The 27708-nt window shown below is 47.7% G+C and overlaps 4 protein-coding genes across 4 annotated transcripts; 3 read left to right on the forward strand and 1 right to left on the reverse strand.

The window, feature by feature from the left end:
* Window positions 1-4125: 4125 nt before the first annotated feature.
* Window positions 4126-9221, forward strand: ZDHHC4 (zDHHC palmitoyltransferase 4; the record flags this gene model as incomplete). The annotated part of the gene is made up of 6 exons (XM_079542897.1): window positions 4126-4248; window positions 5899-5972; window positions 7099-7277; window positions 7378-7503; window positions 8137-8381; window positions 8937-9221. 6 exons carry the CDS (start codon window positions 4126-4128, stop codon window positions 9219-9221), a joined length of 1032 nt encoding a protein of 343 aa, XP_079399023.1.
* A 2362-nt stretch (window positions 9222-11583) lies between these two features.
* On the reverse strand, window positions 11584-18433 carry E4F1 (E4F transcription factor 1; the record flags this gene model as incomplete). Its single annotated transcript, XM_079542949.1, has 14 exons — window positions 11584-11931; window positions 12562-12624; window positions 13261-13421; window positions 13849-14047; window positions 14382-14599; window positions 14927-15032; window positions 15330-15557; window positions 15995-16161; window positions 16490-16642; window positions 16927-17047; window positions 17248-17449; window positions 17817-17917; window positions 18016-18146; window positions 18286-18433. The coding sequence occupies 14 exons, from the start codon at window positions 18431-18433 to the stop codon at window positions 11584-11586; spliced, it is 2346 nt and encodes a 781-aa protein (XP_079399075.1).
* A 465-nt stretch (window positions 18434-18898) lies between these two features.
* On the forward strand, window positions 18899-20238 carry PGP (phosphoglycolate phosphatase; the record flags this gene model as incomplete). The annotated part of the gene is made up of 2 exons (XM_079543104.1): window positions 18899-19511; window positions 19913-20238. The coding sequence occupies 2 exons, from the start codon at window positions 18899-18901 to the stop codon at window positions 20236-20238; spliced, it is 939 nt and encodes a 312-aa protein (XP_079399230.1).
* A 3669-nt stretch (window positions 20239-23907) lies between these two features.
* BRICD5 (BRICHOS domain containing 5) lies at window positions 23908-27210 on the forward strand (the record flags this gene model as incomplete). Its single annotated transcript, XM_079542829.1, has 6 exons — window positions 23908-23946; window positions 24837-24968; window positions 25326-25478; window positions 25725-25832; window positions 26520-26673; window positions 27116-27210. 6 exons carry the CDS (start codon window positions 23908-23910, stop codon window positions 27208-27210), a joined length of 681 nt encoding a protein of 226 aa, XP_079398955.1.
* Between the last annotated feature and the right edge of the window lie 498 nt (window positions 27211-27708).

Genomic DNA, 27708 nt, shown 5'->3' on the forward strand with positions numbered 1-27708 from the left:
GGTGTGCCATGACACTGCACCCTGGGGCACAAAAATGCTTCAGGAGAGGAAATTTTCTTTTGTATTTCCCCCGAAATGGTTCTTATTCTCCCATGGTTAGCAGTGAGGATGTGGCATGCACCCAGCCCAGGGAGTGGAGCAGGGCACCTGCTGTGTGTGTCCATAGAGGTCATTACTTCATTCACACTGTGCTGGTGAACTGACATTCAGTGGCTCATTTCAATACTCAGTGCTGCAAACCCTATTTCCAGCAGCATCTGCCAGACCCTCTCAGCCCCCTGAAGCATCTCTTCCTGCCCAGAAAGTGAAGGCCAATGTGTCCCTGTGCTAACCTGGCTACAGCACCCTGAAACACAAATGATGATTTCCAAATTCTGATTTTGTAGTTAGTTTCAGTATTAGGATCCACTTGGTGAATGCAGTGGGGAAGAGAGCTCAGCGTGCAGCAGCCCCAAGCCTCTGCAGAACGTTCTGCCCCAGATGGGATCAGCACAGCCAGTGTCTTCCCAGGCCCCTCAGGTTCTGCTGCAGTGCACGCGCGTTTGCTGTCTGCTGACACTCGCTCAATTAATTTGCATGCGGAGCTTCACTTCATTTGATCTCAGCCGCCTGAAGATGCTTTTTATTCCCATGTTTATTCCATCCATGTTACTTAACTCACATTAAGCGTTTACAAAAATGAAACAGACTATTTTATCTGGGCAAATTATCTTAGGGGAACTCTGAAGACTGAATCACTCTGAAGCGTCATTGGGAATGCATTCTGAGTTTCTTGCTCTGCAGATTGGAAAGACACAGCAGGTGCCATCCTCATCAGGAAGTGCTAAAAAGGACTAAATGCTCTGTGGAAACCAGCACTAAAGATAATAACCATGCCCTCCTCCACACAGTGCTGACTACATTACAGCGGGGCTGATGGCCATGGTCACATCATCCTTCCACCTCCATATCCTACTGCTACAGCACTTACAGAATTCCTCTCCAGTCAGCCCGACAGGGCAGGTCTGTCCCACCACAAGGTCCTGGTGTTCCCGGCTGTCCTCCATCACCTGTGCTGCTGTGACATGGCCAAGCGAGGTCCTTGCCGGCAATGCTTTCTTTGCCTTTATTTCCCTCTGCCCTAATTGCCTTTATTGCTATCACAGGGAGAACTACAGATGGACCAATAGCTGCGCCAGCCCTGGCTGAGCCTTGCACTGACCTCAGCCTACAGCTTGAGGAGATTAGGGCCTGAAGGGAGGTACAACGGATTAGATCCCATGGAGGGAAATCCGTTACCCACATGGGTAAATCTGAAGATGGGCTGTGCCGAGCAGTGGGATGCATCACTCTGAGCCCCTGGGGCTGGGATTTCGGTAGGAGCACAGAGGTTGCAGAGGTGTCCACCTCACGACACACACCATGCTGCAGAACTGGGTCCGCGCTGGCTGTGGGTGCTGCTCAGTGCGCTGCCTCCACCAGGCTGCCAGAAGCAGGGCAGAACTCCTCACAATGGGGCACATCCTGAGCGCAGACCCCATGCTGCCTCCAGCTCCCCCATAAGCTGCTATTTCTGATTTTCTCCTTTGCTTCCTCAGCACTTAGGGATCCCAGGGCTTAGCATGCTAAGAGGTTTTAGGGTATTACATGTTCTGCTGCAGCACCAGCAGGAGGCTGCAGAGGGACAACACACCCCCATACAGTGCAGAGAGCCATCCTGCCTTCCTGGTGAGTGACATGGAGCAGCTTCCCAGAAACCTGGGCTACCTGGGGTTGCACAAATCCTTAAAAAAGGGAGCTGCAGAGCTCCCATGGCTGCATGCTGTACTTTGCTCATCACTGCTGTTGTGCTGGGTGCTTGCGTGCTGCTACCTCAGTGCACTCCTGCAAAGTGTCGGGGGTCTGAGCTGCTGACCGACCAACTGGCACAACTGTAAGAGATATTCTTTCTTAATCCTTGCAAGAAATTAGTTGTGAGCTTCCAATCTAAATGTACAGATAGTGGTTCCTTGAAGGTCTCCCAGACTTGGATCAGAAAAGGCTTTTAATTGATTTTCACAGTGTTCAGGCTGAGTGAGCTCTGTGCTGAGGCTCACCCTACGGTTGAATCCTCTGCTGCTGTTTTTCTCCCAGCACAGCCCAGGAGGCCTGGGAGCAGAGCAGGATGCAGCTCTGCTGTGCACAGACATGGCACAGCCCCGAGTGTACCACAAGCGTAGCATTGCACCAAATACACATGGTTCCTTCCAACATCCCAAACCTACAGCTGTACTCAGAGCTGTGCAGAATGTGTGCTCTGATCAGGAGGACAAAAACAGCTCGATGATGACCCAGGGGTGCAGTGTGGGGCTGCAGATTGCTGCTCCAGGCTGCACTCAGACCCCAGCTCGGTGTGCTGCTGTAAAGGAGCTTATCAGGGAAAACAAGATCCAAACTGTGAAACGCCCCTCACACCCCACGGCCCCTTCTGCCCAGCGCATTTCTCATCTCCCAGCACCCTGCAGCCCTTACCTGCGTGCCCAGAGGATCAGCTGGCAAAACCATCACAGCGCCGCGGAGCTTTGGATCAGTTACCTGGCAGCAGCACCTGGCTGAGTTCCTGTGGCAAACTATCGCAGCACAGTAACCCAATCGCTGCGTGCTGGCAGCAGGGCGGCATGGCCAGGCCGGGGTGGTTTCAGCTAACAGCCATGGGCAGCAGCCAGCACTGGGCTCCCATCCGCTCCCATCCAGCGCCAGGACCTGATTTTAGGGCTGGTTCTTGAGGAAGCTCCTTGTTGCTTTGAAGAAGAAGGCCGCAACATGTTTTATAACATGTTTTTAGAAATAGCTGATTTGAAGGAGTAAATATACCATATATTTTAGTAGTGTCCTTTTAGAAACACAGCTGCTGAATTGTTGCATTATGTAATTAATTCTTGCTTGCAAAACTGTAATAGCTTATAGCTGTTTCTAATAGTTATGGATGTAGCATTATTGACTAGAAAGTAAGGCTATTCTGTTTTAACAAGAAACCTTCAGCAAAAGAAACACAGTGATGAGATGATGTGAGTAGGCTTATCAAACATCAAAAGAAGCCCTCTACACAAGGCTGAAATGTTTCATTGTGGAAGCAGGTTGGGACGCAACAGGCAGACATCAAGATACTCCCCTCTAGCCTCCTTATCTTCCAACACCCCAGTATATATCATTAAAACACAGGTTGCCAAGCTTATTTCTACCCAAGGACGAGCAGATGTCTGGAAATAATAGCCAAGTACTAAGTGAGAAAATGTTATGATTTTGGTACCTACGAATTACTTATCATTGGCATCCTCCTACCAAGCATGCATCGATGAAGAAAGTCCATATAGAGGGTAAGTGAGGAAGACCACTGGATGAAGGAACAGTTGGTTGGACTGTCTTGATGCTAGAAGGATGCCAGAAAGTGGAAGAGACTGTGGAATAGAAGAGTGAAAACCTCATAAACCACTACCTGAGATGGGTGCGTATATGTTAATTATTTCATGTGTAATTGATGAGTATGTACCATATAATGGAGGAATTTGAAGTGCTTATGGTGGAAATACCCCCAGTGCTTCCCAGCGCTGTAATAAGGAACGCCTGGCTGAGCGAAAACAAAACTCTGCTGTTAAGTTTCTTCAATTCATTGTTAAACAGCACCGTAACACTTGGAACTCCCGTTCAAACCAGGAAACCAAACACCCCACAAGCAGCAAACACGAGGGCTTTTCAGCAACCTCACAAAGCTGCACCCGAGCGGGGCCACGCAGGACCGCGAGAACCGCACAGCGCTCTGAGACGAGAGCTTTCGCTTTTATTTTCGCCTGCTTTCGTCCTCGGTTCGCTCTGCGGACACAGGACGAGGGCCGGGCAGGAGCTCAGCGCCGTGCAGCGCCTGCGGGCCTCTCCCCGCCGAAGCCGTTCCGGCACTGCGGGCGCAGCCGCCGCTTCCGGGTGCAGCCGTGCCGTGCCGTGCCGTGCCGTGCCGTGCCGTGCCGTGCCGTGCCGTGCCGTGCCGTGCCGTGCCGTGCCGTGCCGTGCCTCCGTCTCGATTCGCAGTTCCGGGGCGGCCGAGGATCTCAGTGCTCTCCGGGTCCGGCTCGGCCCTCCCTGCAGCCTCGGCCCCGGCCCTCGGAGCCGCGCATGGACTTTCTGCCGCTCCTGCTGCTCTACCTGTGCCTCGTGCTCGCCGTCGCCGTGCTGTACTGCAGCCACGCGGGGAGCGGGGGCGGCCGCCTGGGCAGGGCAGCCCGCAGCGCCGGCCAGGTAAGGGCTGAGCACGGCGGGGGGCTCCGAAGCGGGGCCGCGGGGCGGGGCTGGGGGAACAGCTTTACACTAAGGCGGTATTGCCAGGGAGGGGATAAGGCGGTCATTGAACTTGTGCAGTTTATGAGAGTCTAAGCGGACTTTGATCCTATTTTGTTCCCAGTATCAGCGTTTTGCTATACAGACGCTCATCACCGTGGAGAGAAATGTATTATTTCCCCACATTTCTGAATGTGTACTTGTATGAAACGTGGCAATCAGCAGCTAAGCTCCCCGTTTGGAGAAATACAATTGATACTGGTGTGCGTGAAATAGAGAAAGGTGGTCCTAAATAGTGTCTCTAGGCACTTTATCTTTTTTTATATCTGGCCCTAATGAGCGAAGTGCGTAACTCTGGAAGTGCATTGCCATTCTTTGCTGTGCTCCTTTGAGATCCTTTACACTATTCTGTGTGTTGGGAAGTCACCCACATGCACACAGCACAGCTGTTCCCAGCCCTGCAACATCTCCCACCCCCATCTGCCTGCTGGGCTCCAGTTGTGCAGGGTGGTTGTGCTCACTGCACGGCTCTCATCCCCTCGTACCTCTGTCACCACCATGAGAGCTTTTTGCTTTGCTCTAGGAAAGGACTGAATTACAAGGAATTGATGTTCCGTGTGTGAGGAAATAATGGGTTTGAATATAAGGTTAGGCTGTAATTAACACACAGCTGATTTAGTTTTCATTCTGCAGTTGTGTGGTAGGTTGTGTGTAGCTCTGTCTGTAGCATGTCTCCTTGCTGCACTATGCAGTCTCTTTTGAAAAGACTTGTAACCAGAGCTGCTGATAAGAGGCATACCAGTTAAAAGAAAAATATTTAGCATCTTCTCAACTCTACATATGTCTTTTGCCTTCTGGTCTTTCGCATCTGAGATAAAAAGCTGTGACACTGTTTTCTTTCCCTGTCTGCTAGAAATAGGCTCAGCTGCTCTATTTCTTCCACTGATAAAGCAGAGCGTTGCTATAGAGATGTCATCTTCTGAACAGCAGAGCCAAACAATTCCCCAGTCACACACAGTTGCAGAGGATCCCGCTGAATGAAGACAGGCAGTTTTCTTCTTCCCCGTGTCTGGCTGTTTTTGAAATGCCAATTAGGCAGATGTGGAGCTGTCAAACTGAGCTGTAGCTGTAGCTGAAGGAACTGGGGTGTGTGTTGTTGACTTCTTGTTTTGCTTTTTGGTTTCCTATATTTGATTGTTGATCTTTCTGGAGAACAGCAGGCTTTATCTCTTTGCTTATCTCCCCTTACATCTGTTAGATGTCCCAATGAAGCATATTGTAGTTCAGAAATTGCTCAGTTCTATCCCCTGCTTAGCCAGTTAAACAGTCTATAGCCTGATAAAAGCTCCTTATAACTTTCACACATTAACCCAGATACATTTGTTTGTGCCTGCTGGGCTTCCAAGAATGGAGAACCTCTCTTCCCTTTTGAAAGCCCCAGCAACATGCCCATCAGGAGCTCGTGTGCCCCCAGAAATGAGCATCCTCCCTGGTGATATGGCTGCAGTGATCTATAACTGAGGGATTAGCGACTTACCTTTTTATTTGGACAGTGCACAAGGTGGAAGTGGTGTGCAATTCAGATAAACACAGTCTTTTTATTTTCCTCAGGTACTGTCATTAGTAATCCCCACTCGGCTCCAGAGTGTGACACAGAAGGTGCTCCTCAGGCTCTTTCACACACGGTAATGCACATTTACTTAATGCTTTTGACATTATTTTTTGCTAATATTTCTGATTACAGTTGGTGTCCTGTTAGTATTATCCTTAGGTGTTCTCTTTCCATCAGGAAATTACAGGAAATTATCAGGATTACAGATTCCCATTAAGGTTTGTCAGGCTGTTGTCTTGCTGTTACTTGTGTTGAGAAGATGGTTCTCTGAAATATCTGAACATATTTGATGAATAATGTAGCTCAGCAGCTTCCACTGTAACAGATGTTGATCACACTGGTGGTAAACCACATCCACGGGAGAATTACAGCAAACTCCCTGGCAGCTGCAGAATGAGTTCAGGCAGAGCTGCTGATCCCTGCTCTCTCCCCCTCAAATCCCATTACACCCTGCAGCCTGGATGTGCGGGTGGCTCACAGGAAGCTGCCAATGTCTAGCCTGCTGGATTGAGGTGAATTTAGCAGCATCCTGTAAAATCTGGTGCTTTAAGATCAGTTTCAGAAACTTCTTAAATACTCATCCTGTGGGGGCAGAAACTCAGGTATGCCGTGTACTTCAGAGGCATAATATTTCCAGCTGTTGAATGCACACCACTGCTGTTTGTTTCCCGCTGTGCAGATTTTCTGGTGTTAGTTAACACTGCCCTAGAGAGAGTGGTTTCACTGTTGAATGTGCAGTCAGCAACAGAGCAATTATCTAATGAGCTTGGTGTAGCTGTCACTGCTAGATTACGATTGGTGCTGGAGGCACTTTGATCCTTCAAGCAAACTGTTCCACTGCTTCACCTCGCTGTTTTATAGCAGTACACAGCAAATGTATTTTGGCAGAATGTTTTATAGCCTATTGCTATGGCATGCTTTGGCAGCACCAGGGGACTGTGAGACTGCGCTTGACTAGCTGGTGGAAATTAATCCAAAGGATGTGCTGATAATGGATGTGAGTTTAGTTGGCGTATTTAAAGGAGTGTGACGAAGAGAAGGTGAAGCTCCTGGGTGGAGAGAACACTTAATATGCAATCTGTGCTGGCCTGAAAACCTGAAAGAGGTGTCTCCTTGCATTTGGAAAGTCTTCCCTGAGCCTATTTGATCTGTTGATCAGGATGCTGAATGTTAACTAGACCATCTCCTTGCTGTTGCAGAAACTATTTGTTTGTTGTCCTGCACATAGCCTTGCAAGCAGCAGTTTATGCTGAATACACATGGGAAGTGTTTGTTTACTGCTGGGAACTGGAGTTCCACCTTGTGCTGCTGCTGCTGCCCTACCTGCTGCTGCTTGGGAACATGGGCTGCTTCATTCTGTGCTCCTGTGCCAATCCTGGTAAGCTCATGCTGAATGTGGGCTGTGGCTGTTTGAAAATAGAACCTTTAAATGTTGCTAATACCAATACTTTTACTTTTTTGTCTTGTTTCTTTCACAGGTATAATAACAAAATCAAATCATGCATCACTGATGAAGACTTATGCATATGATGGTGTATTATTTCAGAAAGGCATTGTGTGTGCTACATGCAACGTGGAAAAGCCAGCCAGATCAAAACATTGCAGTAAGAACTTTAACTTCTTTGACAAGCAAAATAATACATTCCCAAATTAATTCTTTATCAGTAATTGCAATTCATATTGCATCTGTTTTATTACCCAGTTCATTGCACATAGAATTCTGTTCAGTTTCATCAGGGTTCCACATCACAGCTGCCCTTTGCCCATTCGTGCTATTACTTGTTCTCACAGAAATGACCAGTTCTGAAGGTATTGCCTTGGGCCAGGGCTAGACAAGCTGTTGAACATCTGAAGGTGAAATAAAAATTATTGTCTGACAAGAGTTCAGAATATCTTGTTTTACTGGCAGAATTTGCTGCTGTCATCATCATTTAAAATGAAGCAGGCTAGTTACAGTCTCTACCTTTCATGTGCTGTGTTAGGCAGTACTGCCAGAGAAAGCAAAATACTTGAGCTCTAGTCTTGGTAAATTAAGAAATGAGGTACACAAGTTTGTTTTTAATGTTGTTTGTTTGGTGGTAAGTAGTTGAATTCCCTTTAATGTACACTATCACCCAAATCATGACTGCAATTCTCATTTTTTTTCTTGAATGCAGTGCTGTCCTAAACTGTGTAAAAATGGAATCAATCACTTAAAACCAAACAACTGACTTGCCTTGTTGCTCACTTGTGATCAGGTTTCTGTAATATCTGTGTGCACCGTTTTGATCACCACTGTGTATGGGTCAACAACTGCATCGGTGCCTTCAATGCAAAGTATTTCTTCCTCTACCTCTTCACACTGACTGTGATGGCTGCGACCATTGCAATCATCACTACAGCATTTCTCATCCAAGTGGTGCTGCTGTCAAATATGATGCACGGGAGTTACATTGATGACCAAGGACAGCAGCACGCTGTTGAGATTTTCTTTCTCATCCAGGTAAGCTTACACTGGCTGGGCTCTTAGCCTATGAAAAGATTTATCTTTGTCTTTGCTTATGGAGATCTTCAAGTCTGCCTGTTATCAGAGGCAGAATGTAAACAGATGGCAGTTTTTTACTGACTTACACAGCTGTTTAGGTTTAGAAAACTGAAGAATACTTTAACAATACGGGATTTTTCTCGTAGCATTTTGTTACATTCTCATTTGGATTTTTGTGTCTCCACTGCTTTAACTCAACAGATCTGATACATGAAAATGACTATATTCCAATGACCGTCTGTTTTAGTTTCGTTTAGGAAATGGCCATCAATCCTTGAGATAAGTATGTTAAAGCAGGACCCTTTGATCCTAAATTTATATCCTCAAATATTTTCTCACCCATTTAAGCAAAGAGTGGCTGAGTCACTCTGATACTTCAGTCATTTTGCTTTTCATTCCCTTCATCCATTTCTGTAGCATGGCAGTGAGGTGATATGTAACGAATGCTCTCTTAAGCCATGTGATTTAATAGCCCAGCTTTATAACCAAATCATTATTTTCTTTTCCTTGCAGCACCTTTTCTTGACTTTTCCTAGGATTGTCTTCATGCTTGGTTTTGTTATTCTTCTCACACTTATACTGGGTGCATACTTCTGTTTCAACCTATACTTGGCCTTAACCAACCAAACTTTCAATGAATGGTACAAATTCAGAAGATACATGCATTCCCATCATCGAACACTGCAGCCTTGTGACAGAAAAGTTGTCTACAAAAACACTTATGCTAAAGGAGTCTGGATGAACTTAAAGGAAATCTTTAAGTCTCCTGCAGTGCTGGAAAGAAAGAAGAAAAAATGAAGATAAAACTCTTTATTGCATTGTTATTTTTTTACTTTTTGTAAAATGTGCTTTGATACCACGGGGAACTTTGTTCAGATAAGAAAAAAAAAACAATTTCAATTAGTTGGAAACTTCTCATGTGATCAGTCTTCCAGAAAGAAAAAGCTGAAGCTCCTGCGAGTTTGTCTGTAACACTGCTCAGATCAGCTGTGAAAGCAACGTGTTTGTCTTCTCAGACACATCTGCAGTCCAGAAGCTTGCTGTACTCGAGTTAGGTTCAGCTAAGGTACATCATATACACATAAAATGACTTTATATATATGGTTACTGTTTGTATGCTGCAAAATATATTCCATGGTATAATTGGCAAATGGAGCTCCTGAGTTACTTTAGTGTATCTTATGTACATCTTCCTGCAGGAGGCCTTAGAGGAACTTAGCAGTGCCATGCATGTGGAAGAGGTAAATGTCTGAATGCACTGATTTGTCTGTTACTTACACTGTGTTTGCCCTGCAGAGAGATCACAGCTGACAGCAATATTCTAATTAACAGTACCTCAGCAGAACTCTGTTTAAGTTACTCAGTGAGAAGCTGTTAGAAGTCCTGGTAACAAACTTGCTGACAGGAGGTGCAAGTGTGGACCAACAGACTGCAGTGAATCTCTCCATGCGGGAACAAGGGGAGAGCTAACAAAGAGCTGTTGTGAGCTCTGAGGAAGCTTCATTTTTTTGTGAGTACCTTTGGCCAATGTTTAACCTATTAACAGTATGTAGGAGTTGCATATATTCAGCTAAAAAACAGGAATACTCAGATTCAGCAGTTTGCGGAACCAGTGTTACACTGCAAATTTGAGTGAGTATGGAACTCCTTATTTTCAGAAAGGAAGCTACAAGTGCTGCTCCTTAGCTGCTGAATCTCTTTTGATGCCCGTTCTCAGCAATTTCACAAGGTGTTGCTTTAGCATTACTAAAATGGTGGACTTCTGATAAAATTTCAGCATCCTGAAAGAGTATTAAAAATGGTGGTTGAGCTCTGGAGATGCAGATTCTGGCAGATTGCAAACTTAATCCTTCTGGCATTTTTCATTTTCATTCTGCTGTTTGAAATTCTGACCCTGCTGTAGGGATTTCTTTGCATTTCTGGCATTTTTTCTGCAAGGGAAGTTAACAGCAGCTGAAGCTGTTTCTTGGGCTGCCCTCCTGCGTTCACAAAATGGACCCCATCAGAAGTACAGCAGTAACATGGGTTTCCACTTCTGTACTGGAAATTCTCTAGGTGAACTCTGAAGGGCACCTTGTCAGTGGACTTCCAAAAAAAAAAAAACAAACAAAAAAACAACCAAAAGCACACCCTGTGACTTAAGTATCAAAGAGAGAAGTAAATTTATGGCCATGAAAGTAACCTATAATTCCTCTGACTGGAATTTTGCTGTAGATCACTTGAAAGATCTCTAAAAGCAGACAGGCACAAATCTGAGCTTGTGGAGATTAGCTAGGGGTGAAAACTTGTTTTTGACTCACCAAAGGATGAGGGTTTCTTAAGCATAATGTTATATGCCTTGTTCTTTTTTCCTTCCAGAAATTCTTCTGAGTGATAATAGAGCAGAAATAATAGGAAAAGTGTAGTAAGAACTTTAAATAACTTTATTTTTAAAAATGTATTTACATGCCTAATCTGTACAGTATGCAATTACAAATCCATACATGGCTGTAAAAAATTAATGTACAATATGGCTTTACACACCAACAGACTAGCTCTCAGAGTAGCCTGTCTGGCTTTGCAAGGGTACAATGATGTGTTCTTTATAGACCAGTACATAAGGCTACTTGTCCAGGATATAAAATACTTTAAAAATATATATATATATATATACTGCAGTACCATGCCTTAGGAGGAGTAAAGTAGTGAGGTTAAAGGCATGAAAGCGTTTGACTGGTGGTAAATGCACACCAGAACTCCTTAGGTTTGGTTTTCTTGGTTTGTTTTAAATGCATATGATTAATTGTAGTCATCTCTCATGAGACCTACATACTTGCTTCACTTTCTGAATCCTCTTAAACACCAAGATGCTACTGTTCTGTGGTCAGAGGTAAATGCTTTGCAAAGGAATTTCCTTTATTTGAGGGAGCTGCACAAAAAACAGACTGTCAAATACGGCATAGTGGTCACTTTCAGAGTAAACCCACGCAGAGGGCTTTAACTACTGTCATTTCCATTTTAAACAGAAAACACCTCAGGGCTGTACCACCCTGTTAAGCCATTTACCTATAGAAGCACTCCTGCTCTGAACAACTGTAATGGCAAACCTAGGACTGATCAAACTCCCCAGCCTGGAGGCACACAGTAAGTGTAACATCTGTCAGTAGCTGCATGCTGTTCATTACACAATCACAGTCTGGACTTCCACCTCCCCTTCCTGGGAGGCAATAACAAACTCTCCTGTATGTTCCATTATTTCAATGTCCTCTGATGCCACCATTGTCACTGTTGCTTCTTCTGTCTCGATGCTGCCTTCTGTTGTCAGCACTGCTCCTTCTCCAATGGCAGAAGCCAGCGTCATAGCGACCTGCTCTGTGAGGCTTTCGGGGGTTGCAATGGTGATGGTGTCTGCAGCATCTGTGGTTACTTCAGAGTTTTCTGCTACGGTGACATTCTGTACGATGATCTGGTGACCAGAGTTTGCTTGATTTACTATTTGTTGCACAACCTTCATAATGTGACTGTCAACCTACATTATGAGAAAAGTGGCCGTGTTATTTCCTGATGTGTTGCATTGTTAGAAGTACAGTCGTCATCATAGCTGAAAACCATGTCTGATGATCAGCAGTGCAGTACAGCAAGCAGCATTTAGTTCCCATTTCCTCCAGCTGCTCCCTGAAGCTCTCATGAACCCAAGAAAAGCAGAGTCTTATAACACGTATCTTGTGTTACTGAAGGTGTTTTGCCAACAGGGTACTTTCTGGATTTAAAGTACTGTTTGTGGCAAAATCTTAACAGTGCACACTTAGTTGTTCAAGACAGGCTGGCTACAAGTGAGGAGTCTCTGATTTTGCAACAGCCCCTATTTCTAGCCTTCAGGAATTCATAAAGAGGGTAATTTCTCAAGGCTGAAGTGGCATTGTACAATTCTACTTAGCAGCTTCAGTCTCATGTACTAAGAACTACAGGTTACTAGCCTCCATCACTGAGGGGATCTGGGGTTAGACTGAGCTTTGTTCAAACTCGGTATGGTCACTGTTATTATTTTATACAGACAGGTCTGCAGAACTGCTTATTTAGCATGACTTCCAGACATTCAGAGGAGCTCATAACACTCAGAGGGGAGTCACAGAAAGAACAGTTTAAGTAGCTGCTTTACCTCGTGTCTTGTTCCCTCCATTATTTCAGTAGCTTCACTGGTCTCCATATCTTCAGTTGCAGTCTTGAAAGACAAAATAGCATGATTCCTTTTTTAGATTATTAGGTTGTTGTTGTTGTTGTTTTTTTTTAAATTCTATTTCCAAGATAAAAAATATCAAGATCTTTTATAAAATCATCCTGTTTCCCCCCACAATGCAGTAACTACTCTAGAGACAACTCCTTAAATTTTTCTCCAAATCCCATTATAAATGGCTGCTTCACAGTAATGCATAGTGCTCAGAAATAACTGAAAGAGGACATCCTCTCTCAGCAGGATTCTGCCAACTGGCAGATTTTTCTCCAATTAGTAGCAGCCCCAATGTTTACTATGGCAGCACTAAACAGACTCAATGAATGGACTGTTATTCTGCATAGATAAGAGCTGGCTCCCTATCACAAAGAAGGAGGAAGTGAAGTGCATCAATTGTTGTTTTTTGATGGTCACAAAAACTGTTTCAGACAAAATAAGCTAACTAGAAATGGGAGAGTAAACTGAAGTTGAAGGAAAGCTGAAGCAAGTGTGAGAGGTCAGAAGATCTTCGATAGTCAGAAGTTCTTAGTTTCAGCCTTCTAATTAACTACTGCCAGCCTTCCCCACATCCTCATTTTCCTGCCTCAGTTATGTGCAGGACAACAAGGCTGCTTGCTCACTTCTTACCTCAATGATGTATTCCTGAGTGTCTGCCACCACTGAAGAAAACTCTACCAAAACAGTATGAGGATCTTCAGAGATGACTGTTGCAGCTAAATTGTCAGCTGACTGGCTTTCCTCAGACACCATCACTTCCTCCACCTCTTTCAAAGCCAGAAGGCAACCACCTGAGTGGAATTCCAAAAATGCCATAAAAAGACAATTTACATAACCAACACAAATATGGGGATACCTGGCAAATGCTATGCAACACTAATGAGACCCCTTTAACAGGATACCACTGACAAATGGCCAGCAATCAGCAGGCTTTAATCCCACCAAGCCAATTAATGATCTAGAAGAGGTCCATACTTCATTACTGATTAATGTAGATTGGGAAAAAACAAAAAACCAACAAGTCTGCATCCCCTCTTTTGATGCAACAGAGATGCAGATAAATAAATGGCCTTTGATGAAGATCATTAGAACCACTCTGAATGTTTTGCACCCAGAACAATCATCGTCATTCTGCCAAGAATCAGCTCGTCCAAACCTGATCCCAGAAGAAACGTGCATCTGCCCTCACTGCAACAGAGATAAACCTGGCCATCTCACCTTTGGTCTTTAAGTGCCTGTTGAGCGTGCCGTGCTCTGCGAAGCCTCGCCCACACTTGTAACACTTGAAAGGCTTTTCCCCCGTGTGATGGCGGATGTGGCGGACCAGGGAGCCCTTTTCCCTAAAGCCCCGGCTGCAGTACTGGCACACGTAAGGCTTGTCCTCCAGATGCGTACGGAAGTGAACTTGCTGAGCGTTCTGTAGAGAGAGAAGTACCAGTTAAAGGGAATGCCTAAATCAAGCAAACAGTGTTTTAGCTTTCAATGTGAAAGTCGGCGTGTTTGAGGACTTCTCACCTAAGGCACGATAAAGATGTTTGTATTATTTGTTTTCATACGTGAAGGAACAGTTTCCTCAGAACTAGGAATTAAGACTGCCTTTCTTGTCCCTACTGATACAAAAGTGTCTTCTGCTCTTGTAAGAGGAGAGGAGCTGGCATTTGTTTGTTCAGCAGTGAAGCCTCCCAGCTTATCCCAAACCCAAGCTCTGGGAAGGAAACTCTCAGGGCGAGCCTGACACAAGGCAGACACACCTTGGTTTTGTACCGCTTGCCACACTTTGGACAGGAATACGGTCGCTCATCAGAATGCACCCTTCGATGCCCCTTGACGTGTGCAATAGTCTTGTAGAGCTTGCCACACTCTCCGCAGCGGAAACGCCGTTCGTTGACGTGCACCTCCTGGTGCTTTTTTAACAGGTAGCCCTTAGTGAACTCTTTGCCGCATTCTTCGCACTTAAAAGGCTTGTAATCTAGAGAGAGAAAGCATTAATGACAGAAATGCTTTAAATTGGCCTTTTCACAAAACTCTACTTCTGCAGATGCCAGGCAGGTCCAGAAGCATGGAGCCTTTTTGTTAAGCTCTAGAACAAATTGTAAAAGAATAACAAAAACCATTGCTCTGATCTTTTCATGTTTTGTGTTAAGCATCAACAGAATTTGTATGGCTGACGTTTGTCTAAAAGCAAAGAATGTGAAACAGTGAAAACTACACTGTGTTCAAGATCACAAGATCTTGAGAGAGTAAGAGAGGTAAGAAAGGATGCATTTTAGACAATAGCTGGGCGTTACAGCCTTACCTAAATGTCCTTTGATATGCGTTTCAAGGGAAGCAGCTTCACTGAAAGCTTCAGTACAGTGAGGACAAATGTAACTTCTGTAGCCGTTTGTTCTTTCTGCATCTATCTATTGGAAAGAAAATGGCACGGTACGTATCTTTTTTACTGCTCTGTAATTATTTGTAACTAAATTCCCAATTAAATATTCTAGCTTTCACCCCCATCCCTCCCCAAAAAAGATTGATATTGATAACAGCTTGCACTAACATGCATGAAAAGCATGCAACAAAAGTTGGCACAAAGACAAAGGGGCAGGGAGAGGTGCATGGAAGATAACGTGCAGGGTGGTCAGGATTACGGTACTGTTCACAACCAAGTGCAGGCTCAGAAGATTAAGAAATTAATCTACGAAGTGCAAACATACAGGCTCTGATGGTTCTACTTCAGCATGCTGTTCCCCACATGGCTCCTCTTCTGCTTCCACCACTTCATTTTTTATTTCTTCTGTAGCAGCCACAGCAGGCTCATCTGCCTTCTGCATTTCTTCCACAGCAACTCTCTCTATCACAATGCCAGAATTCCTCATGGCCTGCCTTAGCAGATTCTCACTGTTTGTTTCCCCCTCACAGGGCAGCTCCTTAGGATGTGACTGCTAGAGGAATAAATAGTCCAAAACTTGGTACAACAAATGCACAGGCTGCTTTTTGACATATTTGGATGAAAAATCAAAAAGAGAATGATCTTCAACTGGGAAGATGAGACCAATCTGTACTCAAGGAAAAAATCTGTATTCAAGGAAAAGCTTTTGCTTCTGTCAGCGTCCTGCAGCAGTGCATGATCAATGTAAACAGCTTCTCACATTTTGCATCATCCAGTAAGGGACCCTATGCATCTCAATGTATGCTCCACACTCAAACAAGGTCAAAGCAGAGTTTGCCTTCTTTGCTTTCAGATGAGAGAGGAGCTAATTATCCATTTATTTTTCACTGCACAGGTTTACACTTAGCACCTAAGAAAATTTCACGAGGTAAAACCCTTCAAACTACTTCTTGCATAAAATACACAATATTCAAGAGAAATAACACTCACATCTTCATCCAGAGATTTTGCATCTACAACAGGAAGCTCCTGCATTTGGACATGGACTTCATGAAGAACGTTGCCTTTTGCATCTGTCACTAGATGAATCACAGGTGACGTCTCAATGGATTCACTCGCTATTGATGGAACAGTTTCTGAGTTTGAACTACAGGATCCTTCAAGAAAAGCAGAATGCATCACCTGATGTACTGCCCACCCCTCATCCGTTTACTGCACCCCACAATAAATGTGTTTTAGAATACAAAGTGCCTGTTAAAACCATCCTTGTAATGGATTCTCAAACATTCTTTATAGCCTGGCATCAACTATGTGCACTTTGGATTAATAGTTTTGATCTGTATAAAAAAGGACATTTTCTGGTGTAAAAGAGAAACTGACTATCAATGCAGAATGTTTCTTAAAAGAAAAACAACGTATAGTTCAAATGCCAGGAGCATGCTTGGTTTTATCAGACACAAGGCAGTTATTCACAGCATCACTGACCTGCGGGCAGATCATCTTTATTGACTACTATTTCCTTGTTCATGTTGAAGCGAATTTTCTCAGTGCAAGGTGTTAGAGATTTCAGATGCCGAGTCAACGCTCCTGATTCCCGGAAGCTTTTCCCACATTTTTTACATTTGTAAGGTCTTTCATCTGGGAATGACGAGAATCAAAATAACAGTATTAAACCAACAGCTGCCAGTTTAAGTTCTGTGTGACGGACTTACAGAAGAGCGCTTTCAACTACTTACAGCAAGCAGATTACGCTTATCTCACAACCCTGCACTGCCTCCCAGCATCCCAGACATCGGGGAACTCAACAGCCTCAACTCAGCTCAGTGGAAGATGGAAAGCAGCAATAAACTCCATTCTAAAGTATGCTGGATAACAACACACAGTGCACCCCAGCAACAAGGGGCAATTTGAAGTTCTCTTACCAGTATGACGCCGATGGTGTCGAATCAGAGACCCCTTTGTCCTAAAGGAAGTTCCACAGAGTTTACATTCATAGTCCTTTCTGCTGCTGTGAGTGATCATGTGAGCTTTGAGGATGCTTGCCTGGGATACAAATCACATTTTGAAAGAAGGCTCAACAAGTGAAATATTTCCGTGATAAAGAGCAAAAGTGTTCTTTTTCAAAGGTTCTAATTTCAAAGTATATCACACTGTAGAAAAGCACGTCGTTATCAAGTCTTGTCTTAGTATAACAGCTAGCCTCAATTTAGTGCTAACCCAAACAGCGTAGAAGTTACACTTACTGTTTTAAATGTCTTCTGGCACAGCTCACACACATACCGCCCTTCTTTGTTGACCAGAAGCTTAACCTTTATCAGCTCTGTGGCAATATCCTGCTCCTGATCATCGGGGTTGCCTTGTTCTTCAGTGACATCGCCATCAACGTGACCATTTGGGTTTTCAAAAACGTGGTCTCCTGCCACAATGACTTCTTTTATGTGCCCGCTACCTGGGAAAAGGACACAGACCGTTCTGTACAAAAGGCAGCTTTACATGCCTACCTAGGATCAATGTATTGCTCCAGAATTTCAAGTGGTAGGAAAGGAAGGAAAAAACAGATGCTTTAACCCCGGAACACTTGTCTTTGTAAAGTTTGTATTACTGATATTAGAATAGACAGCGCTCCTGGAACTCCCGGAGTTTTGGAGTGAAAGCTTAAATCTAAGGATGGCTTTTGCATCTTGAGAATAATGCCCAGCCCTGAGAGCATAACACAGAAATGTCATTTATGGGCCACAGCAAGACGACACAGGGAAGGATGCTGGAAAAGCAAACCACCCCCTAACATTGGGCCACAAAGGCAGCACCCCACTCACCTACGATAGCTGACGCATTGCCGATCTCCTCTGCTATCGAGGATGCTTCAACAACGATATGAGCAACGGTTATGGACTCCTCGACCGCGGGAAGGACCTGTAGGGGCGGAGATGGTGTCAGCCGGAGGGGCAGAGCCCTCCGAAGTCACAGTGCTGCCTTCAGCCCTCGGGACGGGCACCGGGACCCGCTGTCACCTTCGGTCCCTCGGGGCCCAGGGCCGGCTCCGGGCCGCGCTGGCAGCGCTTCTGGATCTTGTGCTGCACGAACTCCTCCAGGGAGGTGAACTCCGCCTGGCAGCGCCCGCACTTGTGCACGTCATCCTCGTCTGCAACGTAAATTCGGTCGGCGGGTTCGGATATCGCGGGGATCGCGCCCAAACCGGAGCTGCGGGCGCTCCTACCGGGCCCGTCACGGCCGGGCCCCCGCCGCCCCCCGGCCCCGCTCCGCCCGGGCCCCTCCGGTACCTTCCTCGCCGAAAGGCGCCGGGAGGCCGAGGAAGGCGCCGGACCCGGCGCCGGGCCCGGAGCCCGAGGCCGCCGCCCCCTCCCGCTCCTCGGCCGCGGCTGCCGTAAGCGCCGCCGGCCCCGCGCTCGTTGCCACCGCGGCCTCCATGTCGCAACGCGCCGCACCGCCAAGATGGCGGCTTTACGGCCGTGTCGTCATAACAACGGGCCGCGTGCCGCGGGACGGCGGCCGGAGGGACTCGGCAGGGAACGCGGCCACGAGCGGGGGTTCCGGGATTGCTGTCGGTCCGACGGCCTTCGGGCGGCGCCTCCGCGTGCCTGCCGCTGACCTTTGACCCCGCGCCCCCATGAACCCGAGCCTAACGAGTTACTAGGCGAGGCGGCGGGGCCGCCCAACGGACTCGTACGACCACCCTCTGCCGGCCAACCGCGGCGCGTGGGGGCGAGGCCGCAAGGAGGGCGCCCAGTAAGAGCGGACGGAGCCGGCCGCGCGGCGAGGCGGGGGAAGGTTCGGGCGGCCGGTTCCGTCCAATGGGAGCGAGGGCCGGGCGGAGCGCGGCCAATGGGAGCGGCGGGGGGGGCGGGCTTCGCTCCGAAGCGCGGCGAGGCGGCCATGGCGGCGACGGGCGGGCGGCGGTGCCGGCGGCTGGAGGGCGAGACGGCCCGGGCTGTGCTGGCCGACGTCGACACGCTGCTGTTCGACTGCGACGGCGTGCTGTGGCGCGGCGAGGCGGCGCTGAGCGGCGCGCCGGCGGCCCTGGGCCGTTTGGCGGCGGCGGGCAAGCGGCTGTGCTACGTGACCAACAACAGCAGCCGCACGCGGGTCGCTTACACCGAGAAGCTGCGGCGCCTCGGCTTCCCGCCCGCCGAGCCCCGCCACGTTTTCGGCTCGGCCTTCTGCGCCGCCCGCTACCTCCGCCAGGCCCTGCCGCCCGGCGCCTCCGCCTACGTGCTGGGCAGCCCCGCGCTCGCCGCCGAGCTGGAGGCCGCCGGGATCCCGCACTTCGGGCCCGGCCCCGCCGCCCTGCCCGGCCCCGCGCCCGCAGACTGGGCCCAGGCGCCGCTGGAGCCGGCGGTGCGCGCCGTGCTGGTGGGCTTCGACGAGCACTTCAGCTACGCCAAGCTGTGCCAGGCGCTGCGGTACCTCCTGCGCGGCCCCGACTGCCTCCTCGTCGGCACCAACCGCGACCACCGCCTGCCGCTGGAGGGCGGCTCCGCCATCCCCGGTACCGGGCGCGGGGATCGGGGTGGGGGGTGGCGCCCGGACGGAGAGAGCCGCTCCTGTCTGCGGCTTTGCTTTGGGGCGGCGGCTCCTCGCCGTGCTTCTTGGTCTGGTTGTTGAGTGTTCCTGCGGGGAGCCATGAGTTGGACTCGATGATCCGTACGGGTCCCTTCCAGCCCGGGCTGTTTTGTGATTTATTTTCTAGCGGGCATGGCGGTCCCTGCTTTATTTCGGTGCGAGTTGTCCCTCCCCTCCTAGCAGGCTTTCAATTACTGGGCGCCAAGTCCTGAAGCCCTCTGTGCAAACCTGGGTTTTTGAAGTACCCCACATGATTTTAACCGGGTGCCATCTCCTGCGGGTGCTGAGAGTCCTTTGCAGTCCTTAATCGATATTTCTCCTCACCAGGGACCGGCTGCCTGGTAAAAGCCGTGGAGACAGCAGCAGAGCGCGAGGCTTTCATCGTCGGGAAGCCCAGCCGTTATATATTTGACTGCGTGGCCAGCGAGTTTGACATCGACCCTGCACGCACCATCATGGTGGGGGATCGGCTGGACACGGACATCCTCATGGGCAACACCTGCGGCCTCACCACCCTGCTGACACTCACTGGGGTCAGCACGCTGGAGGAAGTGAGAGAGCACCAGGAGAGTGACTGCCCTGCCCGGCAGAGCCTGGTGCCTGATTACTATGTTGATAGCATAGCCGACCTTCTTCCGGCACTCGAGCATTAATAGAGCAGAACGCTGGCAGTCTTGGGAGCCATTCCCCGAGGAGGGCCCCAATTAATCATCTCGTGACAGTAACGTACTTGCTATGATGCCACCTGAAATTAGCAGCCCTTAGCTTTTTAACCCTTTTGTCCTCTTGGTATGATTTTGTTTACATCTCGGTCTTTTAAAATGCACTTTGAAACAAAGAGGGCATTATGGTGTCACCCAAGTCTTGTGGGTTTGGAGTTTTTTTGGTTTTTTTTTGTTTTTTTAAATGATAAGCAACACGTATAGCCAAACATTTGTGATACTCAGTGTCATGTTGTCCTCTGGACTGAGTTGGGGAAAGCAGAGCCAATAGAGCTGAGGAAGAGAACCCAGCAACTTGCAGCGTGTCCTCCTGGACAGACTGTGGCTCAGTCTGACTTATTCAGGGAAATGACTTTTGGAGTGTCTAGTAACTTAGCAGCTGTGCTTGGAAATGCTTGCAGTGGCTGACAGAATTAGTACTTGGCCTTTGGATTGATTTATTTTTTTTTCCAGATTGGGTCTGTTCTGCAGTATGGCCCACTCTAAGTGTGACTTAGGAACTGAAAGCGGTCTCCTTCATGTGGCCGTTACAAATTGCACTTGTAATGCAGATTAGGGTGATTCCACATACAAAATACGAGTGGTGTCTTCTGTATACTGTAGTTGTCCGGTGTTGGGTGTATGTGTAAAGTACATGTACATACAAGAACTACCCTAATCCTAACTCTATGTCAGAATATATTTAAAATATAAATTTAAGTATAGTATATGATAATATATCTTCTTTCCCAGAAGGGAAGCTATGAGGAATGTACTTCACTGATCACAAAAGTTTTAACTCTCATTAGCTTATGCATTTGATAATGCAGAAAATATGTAACCATATAGGATTGTCCTTCACTCCTGCTGTCCCCAGCAGTAACTGGATCGATCAGACTCCAGGTTCGCTCCCGTTCTTCCCTCAGTGAGTCACAGCTCAGTCTACATCTGTTGAACCCCCCATTCCAACTCTCCACTGAAATAAACCTGGAAGAGAACCAACTATATATGACGACAGCACGTGCTTCCTTTAAATAGCTGAATTTAATATCTTCCTTGTGTGGCTGGTGTGGGGGCCTGGCACAAGCTGCTTGGCTGAAGAGTTTGCTTGCTCAGGTAATGATTTTATTTTGATCCCTAGGTAGCTTTTGTGTGATGCATAGCTCAGGCTATGGGACAGATTTTTATGCAGGCTAACTTGAAGGCTACGGTTCCAAGCTTTTGTATTGCAGAATCAAGTGAAAAATTATATATGCAAATAATGTTATTTTATGTATAGATTCAACTGTTGTTAGTTAAATTTAAGCACTGACCTTCCTTCATTTCCCATTGTTGGGTTGAATAGCTCTGGCTGTATCGATGCCGTTTCCCTCCACTCAGACACTAGAAATGAGTAGATTTACCACCTTGTTGGTACAGCAATAACTGTGCAGCCCATATTGTCTTTCACTGTTATGAAAGTATTAGCTGGATCTTGTAAAAGACTTCCATAATTCAGAGTTGTGTAAGGAAGCACAAATAACCTCTTCCCTGTTCTCGTCTCTCTCCAAGAAGGCTTGCAAAAGTCAGGAAAACTTTCATGCTACCTGGGTTACACAGAAATGGACATTGTGGGTTTACTGCAGGTAGGATCCGACTCGATGTGTTCTTCAGTTCACTTCCTGCATTTGGTGCTTCTAATTTCAGAATATGTCAAGTAAAGCAGTACATGCCAGGTGAGGCGTTCAGCCTCTTGGTGCAGCACGCTGTCCCTGTTGAGCACTGTTCACTGTACAACCCATACCTCGATTCCCTTACGCTGAAATGTATTCTTGAAGGTGTCAGTTGTGCTTCAGAACTCTGTATCAACTTCCCAACAGTTTTTAAGCCTCTACTTCAGTTCACATTAAACTTGCAAACCTGCTTTTCCCTTGCATTGTCTTATTTTGTAGTCTCTTTCGTGTGCTCTGGCAGAAATTCTGGGAGTTAAGGATATGTTTGTGTTGACTGTCTCTGCTCCTTATGTAGAGTATCAGTGAATAAAGCCAGCCCTCCAGTACATAGCTTCTGTTTGGGTGCCTGGAGCTGTATGGGACTCTTAGTATTGGCTTGAATCACGTTTGTTCAGCACAGAGCTGAATGATTCCTCTTCACGCTGATGTTTTCACCACGTTTTGTAGATATTGTTTCGTTCCTGTGCCTTAGATGAGGCGTGGTATAAACTTCTTACTCTGCTGCCTAGACATGGAAAGTCTCAGTATGGGGATCATGCTGTTTCTGTGTTGCTATTTGGGGTGCTAAGCTTTACAGCAGAAGCAGCTGGTGGACTGCAGTGGGAGGTTTGCTTTGTGTCTTTTCTAACATCTCCATTTGCAGAAGGAGAACTGGTGGTCAGACTGTTTCAGCATCGTTCCTGATCATCAGGAACTCTGTTTCCATCAGAGAAAACAGCAGCACAGGACACCAAGTGTCTGAGATGGCTGGTTGGGGCACTCTGACCTAGTGTTTGATTGCACCTGAGCAGTCATGTCCCCCAGAAGCAGCGTGCTAGGAGATTGTGCTGCTCTCTTCTCAAATAGGCTTTGACTTACAGAAGGAAGCACAGAAAGCACGAGCGGAGGGGAGTGCATGGCTGTTGCTGCAATGGTGAGAAGCTCAGGGCTAAGTCCTCTTGACTGTGACCCATCCTGGGCCATGCTTTTGAGGTGTCCAAAAGCTGTCATCCCGTTCAGTGCCACATGGAGGAGTTCTGTTGGGATTTCCCTTGCCTCCTTGGCTTTGGTTATTCATAGAATCATAGAATGGCTTGGATTGAAAGGGACCTCAAAGATCATCAAGGTGCAACCGCCCTGCTGCAGGCAGGGCTGCCAACCTCCACATTTAATACTAGACCAGGTATTCCTGGCTGGCAGCTCTCAGAAATACCAACCTCTCACAGGAGTTTCTGAACTGCCCAGGAAAACTGATCTGAGCTGGGAGCTCTTGTGAGGTATTTCCCGTTACAGAAGTGTGTTTGCATGAGCACAGCTCATGTGATGGTGACTTTGCAGCTCATGTCTGTGACCAAGACAAGTAAAGAATCGTATATGGAACACAAATGTGTGTGCAGCCAAGGCTTGCAGTGCAGCAGTCTGCAGGATAAACAGTTGGCTTCAGCCCATGGGGATCTGGCAGCACAGAGTTCATGCTGAAATGTAGAAATAACTGATGACAAGGGCAGGCTGCCACTTTTCTCTATTCATTTTATCTCTTAATGAGACTCACCCAGTCCTGCTACTGGGGACTGCCAGCAGGGAGGCCCTGCACAAAGCCCTCAATTATATTCCACCTGCATGCCTCCAGCTGGCTCACAAGGTAAGCAGGAAGAGTGCTTCTCTACCACTGACAGTATAAATCTGCACCCCTGGCTGTCCCCCCTCCTTCCTCCTCTCCCCTGGCTGCAGCTCTAAGGTTTCATCCTCCTCACAGGTCTGAGCTGAGGAGCACCTGGCTGGAACTCCTTTGGCCACAAGGATCGCGCATTCACGTTTTGCAGGTGTGTGCTTAAGTTTCCTGAGCACGTTCGGAGCTCAAGATCATGCCCAGTCTGTGCATCAGCAGGACGCAGAGCTGCAGGAGCAAGGTTGTCATCTGAAGTGGACGATGGAGGGTGGGAACAGCCCCAGCGACGCTGTCTCTGCAGTGAGTATCCCTGGTCCCTAAAGGATCACACAAGGCTCGTTCAGTGCTTGCTCAGTAACTATGCCTCTTCTCAGGGAGCTGAGTGTCTGCCTGCCCCTGTGCTCATTCACTGGTTTCCCACTTGGGGGAAATTTGCTGGCTGTTGAGAATCTCCCCATTACTGTGGGCTTTGAGGCACAATTGCATTTGGATTGATGAGCCTCCAGCTGTGCACAGCTCTAACTTGATTACAGCTCGCTGCTGTCCTGGTGGAATATATCTGGGAATCACACAGTGCTGAGAACGATCAGTTGCAGATGTGGAGGCTGCAGAGCCCATATATGGGCCCGCAGCAAATCTAACCCTGCAAATTGACTGAATTTCTCTGTTCTTCGGAGTATTTAAACTTCTTTTCTTTTTAAAAGCACAGTTGTGGTTTGCTGAAAGCACATTTCTTCCGCTTTGTAAAAATGATTTTGTGTGCCATTAAGTTAAATGGTTTAAATATAAAAATTAAAGTGATTTTTATATCAAGACATGGGAAGTGCTAGCATGACCACCAAGCTGTTTTGCTTCAAGTAACTGCTTGCTTTGCATCACTCTGTCTGTGGCCACGTCCTCCTCCAGCCTCCTGCAGGGTTTTTGGGTGCTGTGCATTCCTGGCTGCCGGGATGCTGTTTTGCCAGCATGGCACAACACACAGCAGGACCCAAATCACGTCCTGGGGGCAGAAGGCAGCCTTAGCACAGGGCTGTGCTGCAAAACTGCAGTTCTGCTCTCAAGCAGCCCCAGCTGATTGCACAGTGATTTCTTTTGTGAGCAAGGAATTGTGTTTTGAATTTGGGAAGGATAAAAGCAGCAGAAGCTTTAATTTTAATTCCTGTTCTTTCCCTGTTTTCCTTGGCTCCTAGGGCAGGAGGCTTGCAGCACGATTCACAAACCCTCCCAGGACATTCTGGATCATCTTGTCCATCACATTGCTTTTTGCAGCTGTTGGCATCAGCGTTGGGGGGATTCTTGGCTTCTCCCACAGCTCTGCCCAGGTAAGGATCTCACCCAGGGCAGAGAGCTTCCTCCTGCCCACAGCCCACTCTGTGCCTGGCAGCTCCTGCAGCCTGCAGAGCACTGCGAGCAGCGAGCTGAGCAGCTGCTGCTCACCCTGCAGCATTGCTGCCAGGAACCATTGCTTAAATTAGAGGAACTTCCACGCTTCATTTGTAAACCTAGACCCAAGCTGGCATTTTGCTAAGCACGCAGTTCCCAGCATGTTGCTGTATTTGCTAATGGACTCTGCCAGGCAGTATAGAACAGCAAAAGATTCAGGGTGGGTATGCAGGAGGGGAGATGGTGTGTGTGAGTGCTGAACATCTGATGGCACCACTGCCCTCTCTCTGTGCCAGGCTGGACCACAGCTCAGCCGGATCACACTGCATGGGGAGCAGGACGTGCCGAGGAACCAAACAGCCACAGTTGATGTGTCCAGGAGCACTGTCACCTATTACATCACCTCACGGAGTAACCGCAGTGCCATTGTGCTGTACGACAGCCAGCATGTGAGTGTGCTGCGTCGCGTCCTGCTGCTGGGGTCTGGGTGCAAAGCAGGAAAGCACAACCTGCTGCTGTTCCGTCTGCATCCCCAGCACCGTGCAGAGCTGCAGGATCACACTGGAGATAAGCAGCCACAGTCTGCTCGGGATGCACTGGGCACAGCATGGCCACAGCAGTTGATGCTTTGTTAGGGGGGAAATAATGCTCCTGGGCAGCACTGCTTGCTGTAGTAAGACACATCTCTCTCCCAGGGCTACGTGTGCTACAGACCTGCAGAGCAGCATGCCTGCTACCTGCGCACAATGGACCCTGAGGACCGTGAAACCGCACAGGTGATGCTGAGTGCAACTGAGCAGAGGGTGAGCGATGGGCAGCACGAGTTGCTTGGGCAGAAGTGGGGACTTGCACAGAGCCCTGGCATGCTGACTGCCCTCCCTGCCAAGGACAAGCCTTCTGGGCAATGCTTTGATTCCCACAGGGCTCTGAGGAAGGATGCAGACAACTCCCAGTGTTGCTGAGAGCCCATCTGTGAGAAAGAGCAGAGCTGCGGGTTGGGGAAGGGGGCTATGTCCCACAGATGTGAATAGCAGAGCTTTCACAGAACCCAATCCCACTGTATTTGGTTACCTGCTCAAAATTCTGGGGAAAAGGAAACAAAAAGGTTTTGTTAGCAGTGTGCAGGGAAGAAAATTGGAGTCGATCACGTATACAGACCCTCTGAGCAAACTGCTAATGGATGCATGGAGGGGGCAGAGCTCCTGTTTCAAGCAGCCAGATGCCTGCTTTGTGCCCTTGCCAGCTGCTCCCTTTCCTCAGACTAGGACTGCCCCAACCCAGCCGGGACAGAGAAACATAGGAACTGCCAGCTCTGAGTTCTAAAAGGGATGGATGGGGACAGAAGCAGCTGCTAGGAACTGGGGCTCCTTAATCAGTGCTTTCACTTAATGTGAGGCACTTTTTGGGTGAGTTGGATGTGGGAGCCGGGCTGGGGCTGAAGGAGCAATTAGGAGCTTGGGGGAAATAACAGGGCTTTTTTTTTTTTCCAGGGTGACAAACTGCTACTCCGGAATAACCAGACCAAGTACTACAGGGAGTTCCTGGGCATTGTGGCAGGGAAACAAGTGGACCCCAACGGCCTGGGTGAGGCCATCCAAGCTCTCTGTGAGCAGACGTCCATCTTCTGGGTCCAGAGAGCAGATGGTAAGCTGCATCTCCTTTTGCAGAAGAGGAAAGCAACTTTGGTTGAGGACCTCAATAAGAGCAGGGCTGTGCTGCACAAAAGTGAATGGGCTGCCAAGGCAGAGACAGGTGACCTCTGCTTCAAAATCAGGCCATTGTTCAGCCATTGCTGAACTGCTGGCTCACACCCACAACCTGCAGTGAGATGCAGTGCTGCTTGGAGGCTCTGTGCCCCTTCCCTGAGCAGCACGGCTCTGGCTCTCTGTGATGCTGTTGGCTTAACACCTGTCACCTTCACTTTCCCTAGAGGCAATCTGCAGCTCTCACCCTGGCCTTTCTCCTGCTTTAACGAGAGAGGTCATTCCCTGAGGCATTCCACGAGTTTGGCTCTCTAGAGACTCACAGCTATAGGGCTGCAAAAGCATTCCTCTCACCATGTTTCTTGTCCTTGCTCATTTGGCAGGTCCAGGGAAGCAGCGGTTGATCTACCTTTGCATTGACATATGTTTTCCAAGCAATATTTGTGTGTCTATCTGCTTCTATTACCTTCCTGATTAAGCCCTGCAGCCACAGATGCCCTCTCACTGCTCTACATACTTGAACTGTATTCCTGAAAAGCCTCTGATTTCAGCAAGGAAGGTAACATCTACAACACTGCCTAAAAGCTTCCTACTGATTTCATGCTGCCGTTCAGGAGAATTTAGGTAAAGCAACTCTGCTCAGCGCTGTTGGTACAGAACTTTTATTTGCCGCTGCAACCCAGGGCTGCATCTTGTATGTAGGCAGTAGATCTAGACAGAGGAACCACATGGAGTAGCTTGTGTTTTGTGGCCACGTGCCCTGTTCGATACTGAGTTGTTATACTTGCTGGGGGTGGTGGTTTTCTAAGAGAGCAGATCTCCAAGAAAGCCTGTGAAATACATATTTGAATAAAGGGACTGCAAAACAAGAAAGCAGCCGCCTTTCCTCTCTGTTCAGCCCATTCCATCATTTAGAAAGGCTGATTTTTTTCCACAAAAATCACAAGGCTGTCAACAGCAGAAGCCGCAGGGATGT

This window comes from Tetrao urogallus, assembly GCF_951394365.1.
Source record: "Tetrao urogallus genome assembly, chromosome: 15".
Classification (NCBI taxonomy): Eukaryota; Metazoa; Chordata; class Aves; order Galliformes; family Phasianidae; genus Tetrao; species Tetrao urogallus.